The sequence below is a fragment of the Ochotona curzoniae genome, unplaced genomic scaffold (genome assembly GCF_017591425.1).
Source record: "Ochotona curzoniae isolate NIBS_2020 unplaced genomic scaffold, NIBS_Ocur_1.0 scaffold_3208, whole genome shotgun sequence".
In the NCBI taxonomy this organism is placed as follows: Eukaryota; Metazoa; Chordata; class Mammalia; order Lagomorpha; family Ochotonidae; genus Ochotona; species Ochotona curzoniae.
In genome coordinates, this window is record NW_024467106.1 from 61,308,750 (window position 1) to 61,330,938 (window position 22,189).

General features: G+C 54.3%; 1 protein-coding gene across 2 annotated transcripts in view; it reads left to right on the forward strand.

Moving 5' to 3' along the window:
• BICD2 (BICD cargo adaptor 2) overlaps positions 1–18,001 on the forward strand; it is a 45,409-nt gene extending 27,408 nt beyond the window's left edge. The window contains exons 2-8 of one of the 2 annotated variants that reach the window (XM_041004300.1): positions 3,687–3,899; positions 7,903–8,055; positions 9,547–10,002; positions 10,977–12,020; positions 12,373–12,524; positions 14,024–14,234; positions 15,884–18,001. In XM_041004300.1, coding sequence (XP_040860234.1) covers positions 3,687–3,899; positions 7,903–8,055; positions 9,547–10,002; positions 10,977–12,020; positions 12,373–12,524; positions 14,024–14,234; positions 15,884–15,889 — 2,235 coding nt within the window. In that variant the 3' untranslated portion in view covers positions 15,890–18,001. Of the gene's footprint in view, positions 1–3,686; positions 3,900–7,902; positions 8,056–9,546; positions 10,003–10,976; positions 12,021–12,372; positions 12,525–14,023 lie in introns of both variants that reach the window. The other variant, XM_041004299.1, reaches the window with a different exon arrangement.
• Positions 18,002–22,189: the final 4,188 nt, after the last annotated feature.

Below are 22,189 nucleotides of genomic sequence, written 5' to 3' on the forward strand. Positions count from 1 at the left end.
CATTTTAAAACCATGTCACTAGCTTTCAGTAACTTTTATGTCGGTTTAATTTTCCTAATCATCCCTGCATTGAGAATGAGAAGCTAATAACATTTATGGGTTTATGCTTTTCATCAAGTTGTGAATTTAAAAAAAAAATGTTTATTAAAAGGCAGAATCACAGAGAGAAAAGGGGAGGGAGAAAAAGAGAGAATTTTCCATCTTTGGTTCACTCCCCCAAATGGCCACAATAGCCAGGGTTGGGCCAAGCTGAAGCCAGGAATCAGGAACTTCTAGGATCTCATGTGGGCACTGTTTCGTGTACCAGCTGCTCCACTTCCCATCCAGCTCCCTGCTTGTGGCCTGGGAAAGCAGTCGAGGACAGCCCAAAGCCTTGGGACCCTCCACCCATGTGGGAGACCTGGAAGAGGTTTCTGGCTCCTGGCTTTGGATCAGCTCATCAGCTCAGCTCCGGCTGTTGCGGCCACTTGGAGAGTGAACCAGTGGGTGGAAGATCTTTTAGTCTCTGTGTCTCTCCCTCTGTAGTCCTGCCTTTCCAATAAAAATAAATAAATCGTTTTTTTTAAAAAAAGTAGAGCATCTGGGACTCAAACCAATGCCCGCATGAGGTGCCAGCATCATAGACAATCATAGACAGTGGCCTGACTTGCCACACTCTACAATGTCAACTCCAAACTCAGAAATTCTTCAGTCATTATATTTTTGAATATTTTTCCTGTTCTCCCTGTTTGATCTTCTGGAAACTCACCTTACCTGTATTAGGTTACTTGAATTGACCTGTACTTTATAAATGCTGTTTTGTTTGGGGGTTTTCTTATTTCCTTTTTCTTGTGTTTGATTTTGGGTAGCTTGCTGTGTTTTAGGATGGACTAATCTTGCCATCTGCAGCGCCTATCTGCTGTTACAATGATGTGGTTAATTTTCTTCCCTGGAAGTTTAGAGTGGATTGTTTTACATCTTCTTATTTTCTGCTTAGTGTGCTGAGTCTCCTGGCTGTGGGGCCCATTTCTGATAGCTGTCTTCGTGCCCATTGGCCCCACTGTTGACAACCAGTTAGAGCTGAGTGCTGTCTGTGAATGTCCCCTGGACCCAACTGGAGAGTGGACATCTTCGAGCTCTGTTCTGGGATGCAGGAAGTGGTGTGGAAACCGGATACTTTCGGTGTCTGTCCTTAGTTTTGCCCTGCAGTGCCAAAACGACATATAATCCAACTTGACTTCCACAGTCCCCGGGAGCATGCCAGTTGATGCCTGTGAGTCAGGAAGGCTCCCTGATTGGTGGGAATGAGTCCTCCCTGTGGGTGGTGGGGTACTGCCCTCACCCCTGGCTGAGCTTCTCCTACTCGTGGCTTCCTTGGCCCTGCGCTCACCCATCCGCATTGAGGACTTGTCCTGGCTGCAGGCCTGCCACTTTTGCTTCTGTCATTGTCTTCCCACTGTCTGCCAAGCACCTCTGCTCCCAGGATCGCTCAGTCCCTTCCTGTTTGCTGGTGGGAAGCTCCTCTGGGGAACATTCTGTGCATTCATGCTATCATTTTCCAGAGCATTTTACACCTTGCACACGGGAGCAGATGGAGTCCCTGTGAGTACTTTTTCTTGATGGAGGTAGAGAGGTCTACCTCAGTGTGTTTGAAGAGCGACTGGATGCCCAGCTTGCCCAACTGGAGCTGGCAGGCTGGACTCAAATGATGTTGATGTGTCACCACAAAGAAGCCTCTGAGAAGATGTTCACAGCCCCAGTAACAGGTCTTGGGAGTGGCCACAGGTGCTGGTCCCTTGGTCAGCCCTGCCTGAGTGTCAGGAGGCTTGGCCAGACTTTAACCCAGCTCCTCAACCAGCAGGAGAGTTAGAACTGGGGCTACTGTTTGGGCTGAGAGCTCTGGGATGACAGCCAGCAGGAGACAGGTGCTGTGCGGACGTAGTGATTTATGGTTTTGTTTTCCTGGAACCAGGATGGAGGAGAAAGAAATGCCATAGCTGAGTTCTTTTGCTTTGAAAAGTTGGAGCTCTAGAGCCCAGTGCGGTAGCCTAGTGACTAAAGTTCTTGTCTGGCATGCGCCAGGATCCCATATGGGCCCAGTTCACATCCCAGCTGCTCCGCTTCCCCTCCAGCTCCCTGCCTGAGACCTGGGAAAGCAGTCAAGGATGACTCAAAGCCTTGGGACCCTGAGCCCACGTGGGAGACCCAGAAGGGCATCCTGCCTCCTGGCTTTGCATTAGCTCAGCTCCAGCTGTTGCGACTATTTGGGGAGTGAACCAGTAGACAGAAGATCTTTATCTCTCCTTCTCTCTGTAATCTACCTTTCCAATAAAAATAAATGAGTGTTTAAGAAGAGAGAGAGAGGGGCCTGGCATGGTGGCGCAAGTGGTTAAGATCCTCACTTTGCACGCCCGGGATCCCATATGGGCGCCGGTTCTAATCCCGGCAGCCCCGCTTCCCATCCAGCTCCCTGCTGTGGCCCGGGAAAGCAGTGGAGGACGGCCCAAAGCTTTGGGACCCTGCACCCATGTGGGAGACCCGGAAGAGGCTTCTGGCTTCGGATCGGCATAGCATTGGCCGTTGCGCTCACTTGGGGAGTGAATCATCAGACAGAAGATCTTCCTCTCTGTCTCTCCTCTCTGTATATCCGCCTTTCCAATAAAAATAATAAAATAAATCTTAAAAAAAAAAAAAAAAAGAAGAGAGAGAGAGAGAGAGAGAGGAAGGAGGGAAAGAAGAAGGAAAGGAAGGAAAGAAAGAAGGAAGAAAAGATGGTGCTTTGGCATCACTGCGTCCGTGGGCTGGGGGCAGATGGGCAAGAAGAGGCCTTGTGAGGGAGCAAAGTTGACATGGGCATCCATGTGTCTGCAACAGGGTGTCAGTGCAAGCCATCGGCTGCCATGCACAGCCATGGCCATCCTGCTGGGCTGTGATGTCCTGTTAGCTGCTGGGGATGACACACTGTAGAATGGGGTCTGTTGGAAGTCACATACCACAGGCCCCTGGTCCCCTCCCTGGAGACAGAGAACTGTGTGGACCCTTCACCCTTAACCATAGCATCTTCTTCCTGAGCCTAGGCCCCACATCGCTTTTCCTCGTGTGACAAAACAGTTGCCCTTTAGCCTCATCATTTTGTATGGAAAATGCTGGTTGTGAATTTGGGGGCTCCCACACACAGTGCTGGCCTCTCTAGCTGATTCGCATTGCCAGCTTCTTTTCCAGGCATAGAATTCCAGCCACCTATCTTAGGTTTACTCCCACAGCGAGTAAAGGTGAGTTAGCCTCATGTAGCAGGGTGAGCAGGCTCCGCTGCCCCTAACATGAATGGCAGGTACATCTCCCTGAGCCCCAGTTTCTGCATCCAGGGTAGGGAGGAGTTGAAGAATGTGTATGCAGCTCTGGAGTTCACTCCTGGGCCAGGCCAAGGGTACCTGAGCTTTCCAGCTAGTCTCCGGGGTGGGGTCCAGGAGAGCGCTCCACCCCTTTTGTGCTCCCAGCAGTTGTGAGGTTGCGCCACACTGCAGACTTGCTCCTCAGAGACCTGGTTTTATTTCAGGGAAGGGTGTGTCTTGGTTCACATAGCCCTCTCCCTGATCAATGGGTCCTCCTGGCCTTGTCACACAGCCTTGGCACTGCCACTGGATAGGTCTCGAGGACATGTGCCCCAGGCTGCCTACAGCTCACAAGCCTCTTGTCTTCTGATGCAGGCATTCGGACAGGCGCACACGAACCACAAGAAGGTGGCCGCGGATGGCGAGAGCAGAGAGGAGAGCCTGATCCAGGAGTCGGCCTCCAAGGAGCAGTATTACGTGCGGAAGGTGCTGGAGCTGCAGACGGAGCTGAAGCAGCTGCGCAACGTCCTCACTAACACGCAGTCTGAGAACGAACGCCTCAGCTCGGTGGCACAGGAGCTGAAGGAGGTGGGCCAACTGGTGGGCCTGCGCTGTGTGCCAGGGGTGGTGCGGCTGGGCTGCCTGCTACCATCCTTTAGTCCTCTCCTCCGTGGTTCAGACATGACGCACAAGCACTGCTGTGTCTCGCTGCCTCCAGCTTGGGGGTGAAGCAGGCCCAGAGCCTGGAGGTGATCAGTAGGTGGGCAAAAGCCCCCGTGGGAGTGACCCTGCCACTGGTGCCCTTATCTGAAAGACATTCCATCGTACTGGGGACCTGGTTATCAATAAAAGAATATATCCATGGGGACTCAGAGCGACACACATGAACCCCAACTGCTGCACGCCAGCCTTCTGTGCACAGCAAGGTGCCGTGAGGGAGCAAATTAGTGCTAGTCACCGCCCAAGCTTGGCTTTAACTGTTGTGTGTCCTCGGTCTCTGCAGTCTTCCTGACAGGACGTGGGACTAGTGTATCAACTCATGAGCTTTTGAGCAGAACCAGCTTGGCCCTGTCAGCTGGGTAATCCAGAGCAGGATTTGGGGGGCAGGTCGCAGGCAGGAGCCTACGGAGGAGAATGCAGCACTCATCCTGCAGGGTAAGGAGGGAGGGGAGCCTTGTGGAGATCAGTTTGGAGCTTTTGTATTTCTCCTTCCTGGACTCCCTCCTCGTGCCTCAGGGTGTGCAAATCCTGGGACCCTTCTGGCTCTGAGCAAAGCTTTTATCCCCTGGAGTGGGTGTCTGCGTGAGCATGGAGGACAAAACCCCACCATGTGCTTTGTCCTGGGGCAGACGCCTATGTCTTGGGGGGCGGGGGCAGAAGCTGAGCCTCCCAGATTTGGCTTTAGGGATCAACCCCAAGTTCAGGTTGCCCTTCAACTGCCCGCCCATCACTGAAGCTCAAGACAGCAGGTCATGTCCTCACTCCCAGCCTGTTTGTCTGTCAGCCAAGTCACCAGAGGCTCTTGGAGGGAACACCCTACATCACTTAACTCCACGTCCGAGTCCCTGAGGTCTTTGTCCGCGCCACAGGAGCGCATCCTCTGTGATGGATGGTCTCTTGCGGTGATTGGCAGAGCCTAAATCCTGAGGTGTGCAGCAGTCAGACCCCACGCTGGGGGACACTGCCAGGAACCAACTGTATGAGCTCATTTCCTCTCAGAGGGTCCTGGATGGCGGGGGAGGGACTTATTCTGCAGAGACTCCCCTTGCCCTGGCCGCTATCCCAGTCCTCCAACAGCCCTTCTTCCTGAAAATCCAGGGAAGTACTCCCTCCTGTGCAGTCTTTTCCGCCCCTTCTGCCTTTCAAAGGCCAGAAAAATCTGAGTGACCCTGCAGCCGGAAAGGAGCCCTTCACATTGAAGATATTCGGGTCTGGAGATGGGTTCCTGTTGTTCCTGCTGAGCTTCAGCAGGAAATCCTGTCCATCCTGCCATACCCCTCAGCCTGTTTTCTCCCGAGGGCTGTGTCCCTCCCTGGGCAGCTGCATAGCGGAATGGAGCCCCAGGGTCTCTGCTGCCTTCGTGTCACTGCCACCTGTTCCAGCCTCACCCAGCTCCTGGCTCCCCTGCCATCAGTGTGTGGTCTTAACCGCCTGAGCGGCTCGTGTGTGGCCCCACCCTGGCCTCCTCCCTCAGGGGCCACCTTGCACCCCCTTGAACTAGAGACTAGTCTTTGTACCCTCTGGTTCTGCTGTCTGCAAGATGCCCCATTTCTCCTTCTGTTGTGACTGCCATGGTTTGTGTCCCCTGCACACTGCAGTGCACTTGGAGGACTTCCGAGGCTCTGCAGTGCCAGGGTCCTCTGAGTGTGCTGGACCACCTCACACCCAGTGCTCTTGATGGCATGCCTGGTGTCCTGAATCTGACAGGGATTGCAGCTGCAGGGTGCTGACCCCTGCACTGTACAGGAATGTGGGTGAACAGCTGTGGCTTCCCTTCCCAGCTGGGGAACTGGATCCTGTACATACACTGAGGCCTGATGGGCCTTGGCCCATTAAAGTGGAAATAGATGTGCCTACAGGGTTGTGTTGGGAGTCTGGGGACAAGATCTGGGGAAGCTGACCCTTTGAGGCAAGTGTCACACCCTTCTTTGCAATGATCTAGAGGAAGAGGGTTGAGCTGAGACAGAAGCCCAGGCAGTTGGCCTTGATCCATGCTCTGACCTCATCCATCTGGGCTGCTGGACCACACACAGTGGAACGTGTCTCCTGTGCTGTGTGATGCTTGTGTGTGACCACAGGGCTGCCACCCCTACACCTGCATGGGCCCAGATACTCCACCCACAGCTCACCAGCAGGAGGGTATGTCTGTGGGCAACACCCTTTTGTTCTAGGTCTGATATTAGATCCTTTACAGAATGCTTAGTGCCCCTTGCTAGGGCCAGGCTAGTGTCAGACTCTTAGGACTTAAACGGACAGAACGGGAGCTGCCATGGGCTGCAAGCCTCTCTTTGCCTCAGCAGGTCTCTAGGGCTGTCAGGCTGTGGCCTGGCCCTCTGCCTCAGTCTTCAGGGCCTGCCAGGCCTGGCAGTCTTGATGTGCAGACCTAGGGAAGAAGCTGGGACACAAACCTTGTCTTCAGGAGTTGACAGGTGTTTCTGGCAGAGCAGTGTCTGAGTGCTAGGCTTGGGCCTGCAGCCCTACTCCAGGGTGGCTGTGTGGAGGCTGTGTGCCCTGTGTCTGTCCCAGCCCTCCAGGGCCAGCCCTGTCAACCTCCGCTTTCCTGTACAATGTACCTGTTTCTCCTGGTGTCAGTTTTGGCCTCCTTGGACCACTCAGTAAGAGAGCTGTTTCTGCCCATTTGCCATAGATTTTTTTTTTTTTTAATACAGGCTTTGTTCTAAGTAGTAAGCATTTGTCAGTGGCGCTAGGTACATCTTCTGAGCTTTCCTTTTTCCTTATTTGTGTTTTTGGTCCATTTCTTATTTGTATGTACCCCCGGGTATCTTGTGTAAAGCATGTGTCAGTCAGATGAACACGTGGTTATGACCGGGAGAGATCCTCACGTGAGTTAAGAGGATGGTTTCGGATGTGTGAGCTGGCCTGGGGGCCAGACCTTTGCTCATACTGAGGGGTTGGAAAAAAATAGGGAGCTTATGAAGGGCATGATCTTGATCCCAGGGGAGTGTCGCATTGGCAGATGTGTTCAGTTGTCTCGGTGACTGAAAAAGGGGAACCACTGAACTTCCTGCAGTGTGCAGGATGACCCCATCAGCAAGAACGATCAGGCCTCGACTATAAGGATTGAACCCCAGGCCCTGACACAGAGCAGCAGGTAGAAGGTTCCCGGTCTGTCCTCACTAAGCTCTCCTTGTTATAGGATCGCCAGCTCTTCACAGGCGACTCGGTGCAGGAACTAACATCTGATAGCATTGTTGATCATTCGCATTCCTTGACCCTCATCTGGTTCAGATGCACAGTACTCTTGGCTTTCAGTATATTCACATATGGGCACTCTCCTACAATCAGTTTTAGACCATTCTGTCACTCTAAGAAGCAGCCCTGTAGTATTGAGTTTTCAGCCGCTGACAACCACTAACCCTCTCTGAGTCTGAATGCTGTAGACACAGTACTTGAGCTCCTGCAAGGGGACACACTGTGTGGTTTCTTACAGTTGGCTCTCCCACTCAGCAGGAAGTTCTCAGGGCTCCTCAGTATTGTAGCAAGCGTCAGGAAGTCTTTCCTGAGCTATAGCTGAGCACTACTCGGCTGTGTACACGGGCCGTGCTGTGTTGTCCCTGGATGCTTCGGTGGACTCGGGCAGCCTGTGACTGCCATGACTGTGTAGGTTTGAGTGCACTGCGCTGTGTTCATTTCTCTGGAAGATGCTGTTTAACCGTTGGAGCATCTGCAGATAGCATTGCGGCGCTGCCCCTTCCCTGCCCCTCTACTTAGGGACCCACACTCAGAGGGCTGGGATTACTTCAGGACCCTCTGCCACTCCCTGGGTACGCCACACCGAGGCTCCTCACGCCCCTTGGAAGCAGAGGCACAGTCGGCCACTCACTTAACCTCCCCTCTCCTCCCCTGGCAGATCAACCAGAATGTGGAGGTGCAGCGCGGCCGCCTGCGGGATGACATCAAGGAATACAAGTTCCGGGAGGCCCGCCTGCTGCAGGACTACTCGGAGCTGGAGGAGGAGAACATCAGCCTGCAGAAGCAAGTGTCTCTGCTCCGGCAGAACCAGGCAAGTCTGGGGTGCTGAGACGGGGTCCCCTATGCCAGCCCTGCTGCTGTGTATACAAGAGGTGCAGCCAGCGAGGCTCAGACCCGTCAGTGGCACCAAAAGGCACTTAGCCGTGGCGTTCCCTGACTGTTGGCCAGGGATGTGATTCCCCCAAACTGGAAAGCAGTCTGAGAGGATTACAAGATGGCACTCCCAAAGCTCCCGCAGACTGAATCTGCAGACGCCGTCCCATCCCAGGTGCTGACTGGGCGGTCTGGACATGGCAGTGCCTCTGTTTGGTGGAGATGAGCTGTTCCCCCTCTGCTTGGGCTGGGGAGAATTGGGGTCCCCTCTGTTCTTGTTAACAGGCAGCTGGGGGCTCTGTGAGTCACTCAGGGCCTAACATGCCACAGCCTGACAGCCACAACCCTCAGCGTGAGGAATGGGAAATCTTTTCTCCCCAGAAACTGCGTACTTGCCCCCAGATGCTGTGGACCCCATCCTCGCTGCCTTCAGCAGGGCTGGCCCACCAAGTCCTTCGGAGCAGAGTCTTGCCATCAGCAAACCTGCCATTTCTCCTGGATAAGGAAGCTCATGTGTACAAAGGTCTTGCAAAAGCAAGCAGCGAACTGGTTCTGCTCCCCAGTACATTAGAACTACATGCAGACCCACTTCCAATTGATTAGAAGTTGTAGCAGTGACCTTTCGTGGGTGCCATTTGTTCTAAGTAGTACTGTTGGCAGAACCTGAGGAGAGGGAAACCAAGTCTCAGAGGGATACAGCCCTCGGGTTGGCACTCAGGAACACACACACCTCCTGGTCTGTGCCACCTTTACAGCCACCTCCTGGGAGCACATCTTTGTGTCAGTACTGGGTGCCCTTTCATATCCAAGACTCACAGAAAATTACACAGCACTTCTTTTTATGATTTTTATTGTTTATCTAAATACTGCAGAGTGTTAAGAAACATATATATCTACTCAGCTCATCCTTGCCCGCCTGCAGGTGTAGCCTCACACACATGACAGCCTGTGGGCTTCCTGCGTCTCTGAGCTCCTGCAGGCCTGTGTCATGTGTGTACTTTGGGGGAATTTCAGTCCCTTCATTTTGAGATATGATTAGAAAATAACGATTATGGCACACATCCAAGTACTTGAGTGCATCTTATGAGCAATGAAGGCATTTACCGAACTACTTGTACTGAATCTCGCAGAGCTCTCATGGAATCTGCACTTGGAAGATTTCTAAGTAGCCCAGCGAGCACTGGGTAGCATAGATGTGTGTGGCTCTTAGATGTCTGTTTTGCAGCCCTGGTGTGCAGTGTTCCCCCCTCTGGCATTCTGAGCACTTGTGTGTGTTTGTGCCTTATGCCTGGATGCCTTCGTGTCCACATCCCTTGGGGCTGGGCTATAATCTCGGCCTGGAAGGCTGCAGCCCTTTGGCCTTTGGTTGGGGGCATGCCCGTGGCCTTTGCTTTTCCATGCTCTGATGAGCTGCATGGCCTCTTCCCAGGTGGAGTTTGAGGGGCTCAAACATGAGATCAAGCGCCTGGAGGAGGAGGCTGAGTACCTCAACAGCCAGCTGGAGGATGCCATCCGGCTCAAGGAGATCTCGGAGCGGCAGCTGGAGGAGGCCCTGGAGACGCTGAAGACGGAGCGGGAGCAGAAGAGCAGCCTGCGCAAGGAGCTGTCGCATTACATGAGCATCAACGATTCCTTCTATACCAGCCACCTGCAAGTCTCCCTGGATGGCCTCAAGTTCAGTGACGACACTGCAGCCGAACCCAACAATGATGCTGAGGCTCTAGTCAACGGCTTTGAGCATGGCCTGGCCAAGCCGCCACCAGACAACAAAACCTCCACTCCCAGGAAAGACAGCCTGGCGCCGCCGTCCCCCAGCCTCGTCTCTGACCTGCTCAGTGAGCTGCATATCTCTGAGATCCAGAAGCTGAAGCAGCAGCTGGTGCAGGTGAGCCAAGGGTTTGGTTGCCCTTGTTCCCTTCGCCTTCCCACATCCTGGCATATCTGCCCACACACAGTCTGCCCCCTGGAGAGCTTCCCTGACTGCCAGTGCTTGCCTGCCCTTTACCCTATGCTAATTTCAAATCGTACATTGTGAACACGAATGAGGCTCCCGAGCAGAATCCCAGGTCCCTGATGACTGGGTTTACTGCCCACATTGCCGCCTGGTCACCCAGATTGTGTCAGAGTGAAGTGATTGTACCCGAGCAGCAGGTTTGGTGATGGGCTGGTCTCTGGGAGAAGGCAGTCTCTTGAACCAGCAAATCATTTGATGTGCAGGGAAGAGAACACCAGAGCTCCCGTCCTCAAGAGCCAAGAGGGGCCGGGCTGGAGCAGGGTAGTGGGAATGGGGATACTGGTATTGTGTCATAGTAGGTAAAGCTGCCAGCATCCCTTATGGATACCAGTTTCTTTCCTGGCTGCTGCACTTCCAATCCAGCTCCCTATTAATGACCTGGGAAAGCAGCAGAAGGTGGTGCAAGTTTCTGGGCCTCTGCTACTAGTGTGGGAGACCCAGAAGAGGCTCCTAGCTGCTGGCTTCAGCCTGGCCCAGCCCCAACCCCAGCCATGTGGCCATTTGGCAAATGAACCAGCAGATGAAAGACCTTTATGTGTGTTCGTCCCTATCTATGTAACTCTTCCAAATAAATAAAACAATTCTTAAAAAGCAAAACTAAAAACAAAAAACAAAAAGCCAAGAGTGGCACAGAAGGGCCCTTCCACTCGCCCAGCTCAGAGCTCTCTAGTCGGGGTAAGCACAGCCACTGCAGGGAACCACTGTTGCTGAGGACGGGTGGTGTCCTGCGGGATCGGTGTAAGTTCCGCCTAGCCCATGGCCTGCCATGGCAGATGGGCTGTGGCTGGACTGCCCAGGGCTTCTGTTCCTGCTGACAAGCTTTCCTGCTGCCTGTGCCATTGCAGATGGAGCGGGAGAAGGGAGGCCTGCTGGCAACACTGCAGGACACGCAGAAACAACTGGAGCAGGCGCGGGGGGCTCTGTCGGAGCAGCACGAGAAGGTGAGCCATCTCACGGAGAACCTTAGCGCCCTGCGGCGCCTGCAGGCGGGCAAGGAGCGACAGACAGCCCTGGATGATGAGAAGGACCGCGACAGTCGCGAGGACGGCGACTACTATGAGGTGGATATCGACGGCCCCGAGGTCTTGGCCTGCAAGTATCACGTGGCCATGGCCGAGGCCGGGGAGCTCCGAGAACAGCTCAGGGCACTGCAAGAGACACATGAAGCCCGTGAGGCCCAGCATGCCGAGGAGAAGGGCCGCTACGAGGCCGAGGGGCAGGCCCTCACTGAGAAGGTCACCCTGCTGGAGAAGACCAGCCGCCAGGACCGTGAACTGCTGGTCCGACTGGAGAAAGAGCTGAAGAAAGTGAGCGATGTGGCCGGTGAGACGCAAGGCAGCCTGAACGTGGCCCAGGACGAGCTGGTGACCTTCAGTGAGGAGCTGGCCAGCCTCTACCACCACGTGTGCATGTGTAACAATGAGACGCCCACCCGTGTCGCCCTGGACTACTATCGCGAGGGCCAGGCCAGGGCTGGCCGCACAAGCCCAGGGGGCCGCACCAGCCCCGAGGGCCGGGGCCACCGTTCCCCCATCCTCCTGTCCAAGGGGCTGCTGGCCACAGAGGCCTGCCGAGCTGATAGTGGCCCTGGGGACAGCAGTCCCTCCCCTGGCTCCTCCCTGCCCTCTCCTCTGAGTGACCCGCGCCGGGAGCCCATGAATATCTACAACCTGATCGCCATCATCCGTGACCAGATCAAGCACCTGCAGGCGGCCGTGGACCGCACGACCGAGCTGTCCCGCCAGCGCATTGCCTCGCAGGAGCTGGGCCCCGCCGTGGACAAGGACAAGGAGGCGCTCATGGAGGAGATCCTCAAGCTGAAGTCGCTGCTCAGCACCAAGCGGGAGCAGATCACCACGCTGCGCACCGTGCTCAAGGCCAACAAGCAGGTGCGCTGGCCGGGCTGGGCACTGTCCTCCGTCAGAGGGCCCCGCGTGTGGAGGTGGCCGTACATCAGTCAGGGATGACAGCAGGGCAGTCGTTCAGGGCCACCTGACCAGTAAGAATGGGTAGTGATGACTTGGTGGCTGTCGGTTCCTGGTGCTGAATGCCTAGGAGTGGGTGTGATGGGGCTCTCTCAGGGGGGTCCTGTGAGACTCGCTGAGGCCTGCTGAGAGCAGAGCTGCACTGGAGGGAGGGTGAGCATCTCCCAGTGTGCCCGGGAGACGGGTCCCACCTGAGCCCAGAGCTTGGCCAGTGTCATACCTTTACCCACCTGCCGTGCGCCTGTCTGTCCCCTAGACAGCGGAGGTAGCCCTCGCCAACCTGAAGAGCAAGTATGAGAATGAGAAGGCCATGGTGACTGAGACCATGATGAAGCTGCGCAACGAGCTCAAGGCCCTCAAGGAGGACGCGGCCACCTTCTCCTCCCTGCGAGCCATGTTCGCGACCAGGTACCCACACTGCCCGATGCCCCTCCCCTCCTCTTCCACCTTTCTCTTAGGCCTGTGTCCAGCACCACTGGGAGTGACACAACGTGTTTGGAAAGCGTGGCACTCAGCACTTGCCTGGTATACACAATGGGAGCTGGAGTTGGTGACAAGGGAGGGTGAGCTTCCTACACACCCTGTGAGAAGGTGCTGAGTGCAGAGTACGCCTGATAGGCGCCGAGTGTGGCCAGGGGCATGTGGTTCTTCCTCTGTTCCTGCTGCTGCCCAGTTAGTCCCAGAAGCCTTCCTCTGTGGAGCTATTTCCATTTAGCTATTAACAAAACCCAGAAGCCCAAATAAGCCCCTGGGTTTGTCCTGCTTTGTATGCAAGGAGCACAAGGGGAGCAGGCTTGGAGGTAGACCAAGTGCCTGATTTGGCTGGGGCCCTGGTGGCCAACCAGGCTGACTTCAGGCCAGCAGATGGACAGCCCGTCTTGAACTTGGCCAGTTCAGGAGTTGCCCTCCTGGCTGGAGTGGGATCCTGCCTTTGCACAGCTCCGTGCTTCTGCATCCCTGTTATCCTTGGAACTCAGTTCCTCTCCCTCATAGAGACTCTGAATTTGAGTATCTTGAGTGAGCTGGAGGCTGTCCTGAATGTGCACGACCTGCCACTGGCTTAGGAAAGTCAAATTTCAGGGCTGGGAGGCAAGGCTGAGGGTGCTTGGTGCCACCTGCTGGCTGATTTGGAGACTGCAGGAACAGGCCCAGCAAAACAGTTCCCTGGGCCCTGGTTTTTCTAGCGACATTGTTTTTTTCCCTGGGGGTAGGAAAGTACTTGAGATAGATTCCACAGATGCTTTGCATCTGGAAGGGAAACCATAGCTTTGTCAACTTGTAAAAGTTCTGACTTTACAGATGGAGCTAACATTCAGACCCAAGTGGATGTGTTGCCAGGTAGATGCTGTTGAAAGACTGAACCCCTGTCGGCATCAGGCAGGGTAGGGCCCCATGTGTCAGCATCTCCTCCAGGCCCCAGAGAGCCCCTCAGTGAGCAGGTGTGCAGGCAAACAGAGGCCCAGGGACAGCCCACGCTCTGCCTCTTTGCCAGCTCTGTAGCGGGGTGGAACACACGAGTCACGGTTCCGTGGAAGCCCAGACACCGGGACACGCTGCTGTGGCATCCACACCTTTGCTTTGCACTGGGTGTCGCTCGGCACAGACTCGACGCTGGCTGTGGACCTGCAGCAGGAACCAGCCCGGGCCTGCCTGGAGTGTGGGCCCACGCCTAGATGCCTGTGATGTCTTGTCTCACAGCTGCACTGTTAAGGAGCATTGTGAACAAAGCGGCTCCCCTAAAGAGAACACTGGCTCCCCAAAACCAACACCAACATCTGCTTTACGGGGCTGCCAGGGGCCTCACCAGGGGCCCACGCTAAGTGAAACCGGAAAAGGCTCAGCCCCCAAGGCCAGGGGCCACTGAAGCCACCGATGTCCTGCCTTCAGCCGCGCTCTGGTCCCCACAGGTGTGATGAGTACATCACGCAGCTGGATGAGATGCAGCGGCAGCTGGCGGCCGCGGAGGACGAGAAGAAGACACTCAATTCACTGCTGCGCATGGCCATCCAGCAGAAGCTGGCACTCACCCAGCGCCTGGAGCTGCTCGAGCTGGACCACGAGCAGGCCCGGCGGGGCCGTGCCAAGGCCACCTCCAAGGCCAAGCCAGCCACCCCCAGTGTAAGTCACACCTGTGCCTGCGCCAGTGACAGGGCCGAGGACGCCGGGCTCAGCAGCCAGGTGTTCTGCAGCAAGAAGCACAGCATATACTGCGATTAGGTCGCGGGCTTCGCACACTGCAGCTAATGTCTGCTTGACTGATCTAACCCCAGCACAGCGGGACAGCAGGCTAGGCAGACCCTAACGTGACTAACGCGCACAGGGCAGGATTTGGGCCACGTGGCATGGGGCACTGGTCGCCAGGACATTTTGTGAGCTTCACATGGCTTCTCACTTCTCCTAGCCTCCTTAGGAAGTCCTGGGGGCAGGGGTGGGGAAATAGCCACACGCGCTGGGGGAAGACAGATGGGTGGATGTGTCTTCCAGTGCCCTGGGTGTTGGCAGAACCCTGGGGGGGGGAGGGGAGGATCCCGGTCCCGCCCCCTTGGCCACCGTGGAGGGGCAGGGTCTGAATTGAAATCTGCATGATCCTCGCATGTCTAGGAAAAGCAGTTTTTAGGAGGTTCTGGCCCATGTCTCAGTAGGGCCTCAGACCCTGTGCTACACTGAGCATGGTTTTATGGAAAGAATTTTGTAGTTTGTACAGCATCTCCCTGCACCTCAGTCAGGACGAAGGTTCATGGTGTCTTTCCCCAAAACCCAGAGCAGAGCAGACCTGGGCTCCCCTCTGCAGATAGCAACCCACAACCCACACAGCCAGCGACAGCCAGGAGAGCAGAGCTCAGCAGCCTCCATTCCATCTGAGGCCTCCACACTCATCTGCTGGTCTCCAAGGTGATACACTGGCAACACCCGAAGCCTGGGGCTTTCTTTCTGAGTGGAAAAAAATCTTTCCAAGTGCCTGGCCAAATCACCATCCTTCCTGGAAAGCCTACCCTTTGGTTCTTGGGGAACCCGGGCAGCCTGCCCTTGGACTTCTCGGGGCTTCCATCCTTAAAGTACAGGGTTCCGAACCTCAGCCTGGATCCTGAGTCTCCTGTAGGGCAGCATGGCAGCCACAGTAGGGCAGCATGACGGCCACAGGGTCCAGCAGTGCTGGGAGAGCTTTACACGGGAGTGGGCGAGGCCAGTTTGTGGTAGGAGGCATAGAGGGTCTCTGTTTAGTGCAATGGAGGAGTGGCAGCAGAGAAGGGAAGCCGGCCTGGGACCCTCCCATGTGGAAGCAGAACTGGTACCCATGTCTCTCAATCCACGTGCAGCTGGCTGGACCACAGGCTGATGCCAGCTGCTTGTCTGTCTGGACAGGGTTTGCCATTAGATATGGGGCCATGCTGCCCACACACAACCCGTGCCCTGGCCCCTTCTCCTGGGTACTGAGCGTGCCTCTGTCACTCCAGACTCCGGGTGCCGTTTTGGTGTGCAACGCAGGGCCACGCATAGCCATTCGCCTCTTTCCTGGATGCTGTCGCATGCCTGCCCCCCACCCCACCCCACCTTCTGCTTTGCCCTCTCCTGCTGAGCCAGCTCACAGCTTCTCTCTGAACCCCGTAAGGGGCTCTCAGAGCCACCGGCCCCCTAACCCCCAGCCAGGCCTCCCCTTGCCGACTAACGGCTCGCACCCTCCCAGCACAGCGGGAGCTGTAGTGGTCAGGCCGACAGGAAGGGCACCGGACCGTTTCTAATGCTGTTTTGTTTTCTCCCATTTCCAGCTGTAGAGTAGCTGCTGGGCGGACTCAGCCGCCGGCCTTCCCTCCTGTGCCCACACGGAGGAGGGAGGGCGGCCTAAAAGTCCACTTATAAAACGTTTTTGGATATACCACTGCAATTCTTTCCAAAATAGCATTCCCTGAGGTTTTTAATGCGAGGAAAAAAAAAAAAAAAAAAAACGAAAGCAAGCTTTAATGTTGAGAGTGGCGCAAGTTGCTGCTTGGAATGACCTCTGTATGGCTGAAGAAACTGCTTCCGGGGCCACGCCAGGCTTGCCCGGAGCCTGCCGGAAACACCCACCACGGGATCTCCTTATCACAGATTTTTTTCCTTTTTTTTAATCTGATCAACCTGTGCACTTTTAACATTTTGATATTATATTTGCTTCCTAATTCCTCGCGTGGAGACGGTCTCCGATGCTGCAGTCTGGCTCGCGTCCTGCAGCCACAGCCGTGTCGCACGCTGATTGCTGAGGTCCTGTCGGCGGGAGGCTGTGCCACGTGCTGCATTGCAGGCAGCTCTGGACTGGAAGGAGGCCTCAACCCAGCAGGGAGCGCAGCAGAGTGCATCCGTGCTGTGGTCCAGCAGCCTGGCAGAGGATACGGCATTGTGGTTCATTTTTTGAAATTTCAGATTTTAAATGCCATGTTCATTAAGAAATCCAGGGTATTCCAATTCTGGGGTTTTTCATATTGTATTATTATTATTATTCTTAGGAATAGTTCAATGTAACAAGAAGAAAACTTGACCTTTGCTCTGGTTAAAACAATAATAGGCACTTGAAAAAAAAAAAGATAAATTATTGAATGAGTAGTATTACCTACAAATTCCAGAGTTTTCTGGGTTTTAGGACATGGTAAAGCATGACTGACTAACAGAATTTTATACAACTGTACCAGTGAAATTCCAAATTGGAATTGTTTTGTTATTCTGGTTGTTGTGCCAAATTGTGGTACACTTAGAAAATTCTACAGCTGTCGACTTTTAGGGTGTTCTATTTCCACACCTTTTTGTTATAGTACTCATTGCCAGTAGTGCCTTCATCAGTGAAGGGAGGTGTCCCAGCGCAGGTAACTCCAAGGAGCAGGGTAGACAAAAGCCAGTGGGCACCAACAGGTGGGAGCAGCTACTCGCCTCCCCCCTGGACCTGGGCATCTTCATGGAGGGAAAGAAACAGTAATTGTGCAAAATTCTGTTAGTCAGTGATTCTTTACTTACAAATTCAGGGGCTTAGAAGATGAAAGGAAACAAAAATCTTTGAGTGTGCTTTGGGAACCAAATGGACTTCCTGAGCTGAGCAAGCTGCTGAGCACCATGTTTGTGAAGAGCTGTGTCAGGGGCCGGGCACGCGCACGCGGGCACTGGGGAGCGGGGTAGCCACGGCATTCTTTGCAAATGTGAAAAGGAGACATTGTATCTTCTCTTGCTTGGTGTAACTTAATCACTGTTCATTTCAGGAAACAGAACTCACTAACACTCCCCAGCAACCCAGGTGTGCATCTGGCGCCCTCTGCTGGGGAGCATCTTGGGTGTGGTCAGATTGGTACTCAGAGAGGAAAAAAAAAGCTCCTCCCTCCAAAATAAATAAATAAATTATAATCTTGCAAATAGTAAGAATAAAAGAATTCTGTTTCCTGGAATAAGCATTTCTTATTCCTAGTTGTTGGGACTCCTGTTTTTTTAAAATATTCTGTCACAGTGTTGATTCATAAGAAATACTGTTACAGATGAAGTTATCTCAGATAACTTCCCTATGGGGGATTTCATCTGTACCATCTGTATGGGGTATTTATTTGCAATGATGTCTGAGTACTGTATTTTTTTCTGTGCATTACCTTAGTGTCAGATGTTGTCTTTATTTTAAAGTCATATGCATGTTCTCCTGCCAGGGAACCTTTACACAGACCCAAACAAACAAATAATAAGCAATTATTTGTCTTCCGTTTCGGAGAAAATGAGTCTGAAACTGCAGCAGGAGAGGGAAGGAGAAAATTCCTCACGTCTGTGAAGAACCCGGCCAGACGGTGTGAGTGTGGACAAGCCACTGCGCGTAGGAACGGGGCCTGGTAAAGAGTCACATTGGCAGGACCAATAAAGAAAGAATAATGAAAAGACAAAAACACACAGCGTGTGCTCTGATTGCTCTGCCCTGGGCGGGTGGCTGGCTCCAGCAACACGGTGGGTTAAGTACATCAAGGGACCCTGGTATGTGGGAGGCTGGGAGCAGCCTGGGGTGGGGGAAGTGTGGTGTGCCATGTACCCTGGGGCAGGGGCTGCGTGGTGTGTGATGCGCCTTGGTGTGGGGGATGCGAGGTGCGTGGTGTGCCTTGGGGTGGGGGATGCGTGGTGCGTGGTGTGCCTTGGGGTGGGGGATGCGTGGTACATGGTGTGCCTTTGGGTGGGGAATGCGTGGTGCGTGGTGTGCCTTGGGGTGGGGGATGCGTGGTACATGGTGTGCCTTTGGGTGGGGAATGCGTGGTGTGCCTTGGGGTGGGGGATGCAGTGGTGCGTGGTGTGCCTTGGGGTGGGGGATGCAGTGGTGCGTGGTGTGCCTTGGGGTGGGGGATGCGTGGTGCGTGGTGTGCCTTGGGGTGGGGGATGCAGTGGTGCGTGGTGTGCCTTGGGGTGCAGGATGCGGGGTGTGGTGCGCCTGGGTGCGGATGCGGGGTGTGGGCCTTGGGGTGGGGGATGCAGTGGTGCGTGGTGTGCCTTGGGGTGGGGATGCAGTGGTGCGGTGTGCCTTGGGTGGGGATGCGTGGTGCGTGGTGTGCCTTGGGGTGGGGGATGCATGGTGTGCCTTGGGGTGGGGGATGCAGTGGTGCGTGGTGTGCCTTGGGGTGCAGGATGCGGGGTGTGTGTGCGCCTGGGTGCAGGATGCGGGGTGTGTGCTGCGCCTTGGGGTGCAGGATGCGGGGTGTGTGCTGCGCCTTGGGGTGCAGGATGCGGGGTGTGTGCTGCGCCTAGGGGTGGGGGAAGCATATGGGCCGTGCATCCTGTGGTCCCTGGGAGCATCACATGTGAATTTCCCTCAAAGCATCAAGTGTGAACTTCCAGCAGTGAGGTGAGCAGAACAGGTTGCATTTTTGTAGGTTGGGTCAAGGGAGAAACCTTTGCTGCAGGAACCCAAGTGAGTAGGCTCAGGCAACAACGGTTACATAATTGCCGTCCATGCCTGTTTATCTGCAGGAATAAGAACATAGGCACAAGGGCACATTTAACTGTTAACAGGTGGTGTGTGCAAAAGGGATGACTACATGCCGGACAGTGCCCTGGTACCACCTCCGCGTCTGACATCCCTTCTCTCTCACCCCCGACCCAGGACTCCTTCCCCATGGGGATCACCCTCAGCTACCGTCCCATCCCTCTTGTAGCTGCCATGACTTGGAGAATAGAGGAGGATCTCAGTGTAGCCGGCCCTGGTACCTGATCTGGAGGAGACCCTGAAGGAGGAGAGATGCTACGATGCAGCAGGGTTCATGGGGTGCTCCCTTTCCAGTGGGCCCCTGCCTGGGTCGTGTGCTTGCCCTGTACATAGCCCATTGGGGTGTGGGATTCATCCAGCGCGCCCCCACACACAGTGCCCCTGCCCTTGTCAGGCTCTGGCTCCTTCCCAGTGGTGGGGGGGTCCAGGAGCCTGCAGGGTGGAGGCTGTCCAAGCAGGGAGGGAGCGTATCTCTGTACCCTCCCTATCTTCCCTCTCCCTGCTGTGGTTTCACTGGCACCCCCTGGCAACTCAGCCATCTGGGCAGTGGTTGAGTCACGCCGTCCAGGAGCTGACTAAGCCTCTCTGAGCCTCAGTTTCCTCTTGGCATTAGTGAGCGAAGCTGCTCTCGTAAATGGTAAAGCTCCCTCAAACCTTTGGCACCCAGATCGAAGCAGGCACTCCATACATGAATGTCAGCAGTATGCTTCTCTCCTTGTCGTTGCCATCACGTGGCCCAGAAGCCAGGCCACACGCTGAGCCTTGCTCCTGTGGCAGCATAATTGATTTTACATCAGCCCTTTATCCAAGTGTGATTTGTGTCCAGGGAAGGGCACATGCTCAGATGCAGGTGAGATCTGTACATGGTCCACGCGGCCGCTTCCCGAGTCTGCAGGACTCTCTGCCTCCCGACCCTCAGGGTCCTCGGGGTAACAGTCTCACTTGAGCCTGCCTTTGAGCATGCTCCCACTGCAGCGCTGTCCACATGGTGGACCCAGGAAGAGCTGTTAGTGTTTATTGCAATTTCCTGGGCAGGTTTGCCAGCTGCTGTCAGATGGCCTCGTTCACCTGCTTGCCTGAGGCTGATCTTAAGACGTCCCACCGCAGGAAGCTCCTCCTAAAGGTGGCGAGAGGCCGTGACTGCATCTCGCCCTCAGAAAGGACCCCTGTATCCATGCAGGCGGCCAGTGACAGTCTCCTGGGAAGACAAGGTAGGAATCACGTTTCTCACTGTTGTTCGTTGTTTCCTGAAAGTTTCTGTGAAGTACTAGGGGCACACTGGAGCACTGCCCTCAGGGGAGAGGCAAAGGAGGCTGGCTCGCAGAAGCCCTCAGGCTGCCTGCCCGGGTTCCTTATGTCAGGGATAGCTCCCAGCTTGGTCAGTGCCGCGACTTTTTTCTAAAAGGAGGAAACACAATAGAGATAGAAAGTGTGGTACAGTTACTTAAGCAGCTGCATTCATTTAGCACACACTGATCCAGCTGTGCATGGTGATGACTCAGTGACTCAATGACACAGTGAAATATGGGAAAAGATACTCCACGCAAACAGTAGCCAGAAGGGGCCCAGGATGGCTTTATTAGCAAACATGCAAACAGGGTGGTTGTTTCCCAAACCAGAAGGCACTTTGATGAACAGTGGGGTGTCAGGCCACAGTCTCCCCCACCCAGCACCCTTAATCTCTTCCTCAGGTCTTTGGAAGAATTTGGGCTCAACAGTGACAGGGAGCTTTGGGAGCTTTCCTTTTCCCAGGATTCTGCAGCAGCCTGACCGTCCGGCGTCAGTGCTGGGGGCAGCGCCAGGCTTGTTCCCGGCAGTGTTCACCCAGGGCTGCTCACTGACCAAGCGTCCACGACTTAGCAAGGTTGCCCATTGGGCAGAAGCTCTGGTTCCTCTTCCAGTGGGAATGCCTCATACCAGCTTTCCCAGAGTAACCCGGGTGGTACTGGAGTTGGTCCTGCGGTGCTGCACACCACCAGTGTCCCCCGGCCTCCTGGGTGCTCCCGGTCCTTGCCGACGCAGCCTTGGCCATGGCTCGCTTGGCTGTGCGATTTCTGGGTCTTGTTGGCATGTTGGCTGTCAAGAGGAAAGCGCCCAAATAGGCTAAGACAAAAGTTGTAAAGAGAAACAAAGAAGAACATTCTAGAATAGCGCAATTCATTAAGAAGCTGTACCAACAAAAGAGCACTGGAGGTAAAGCCGGCAAAGTATCATCCCAATCAATTAAAAGCCCCAACATAACATCGACTACAATTTACAACATTATGGCATTAATTGTCGTTATATTGATTAACCAATATGTTAATAGGAAAATGCAGGTTCTTTTGCCAGCTTTACCTTCAGACAAGAGATGGTCTCATCAAGAATTCATTGAACTCACTAGGATAATAAGATGCTGGACTTTATGCTCGGTAAATACTTCCAATGAAAGAACCTCAACTGAATTTGAACTGTGGTAATGCAGCAGGTGGAGAAATCCACCATAGGGAGAGGGTTCGAGGAGGGGTGGGGGGAATCCCAGTGCCCATAACACTGTGTCACATAATGCAATACAATTAATTAAAAAAAAACAAAAAGACACTGGAATGTGAAGGGCGAGCCTGGTGTAGCCATGGCTGTAGGTGAGTGTCCTTGCAAGCTCATCTGCTGGGGAAGTGCGCCACCTTGTGGGCAGAGAGTATCTACAAGACACCCCTTCGCAAGCTCTGTTGAGTGTCCCTGGAGCGGCGACAGGACGCTGGTGACAGCTGGACCTTATATTTCTAGACAAGTGATGATTTTTTTTTTATTAAAAAAACCTACATACAATTTATTTTGAAAACGTCAATTCAGCGCATTCCTGGAGAGCAGTTATCAGAAAGCCCAGACTTTGTAAACTTCAACAAAGTAACACAAAGTGGTATTTGAGGACTTAGTATGAGTTTCTCTCTGACTGCAGTGTTCACAGTCCACCAGTGGAATTGGCCAGGGAAGGTCAGATGATGCTAGAACGGGCGACCAGAGAGCAGGGCGGGCTGGCGTATTCCTCAGGGAACTTAGGACATGGCAATAGAAAGGAGTTTGAAAGATTGAAGAAATTCATAAAAGGTACACTAGATACGGATCC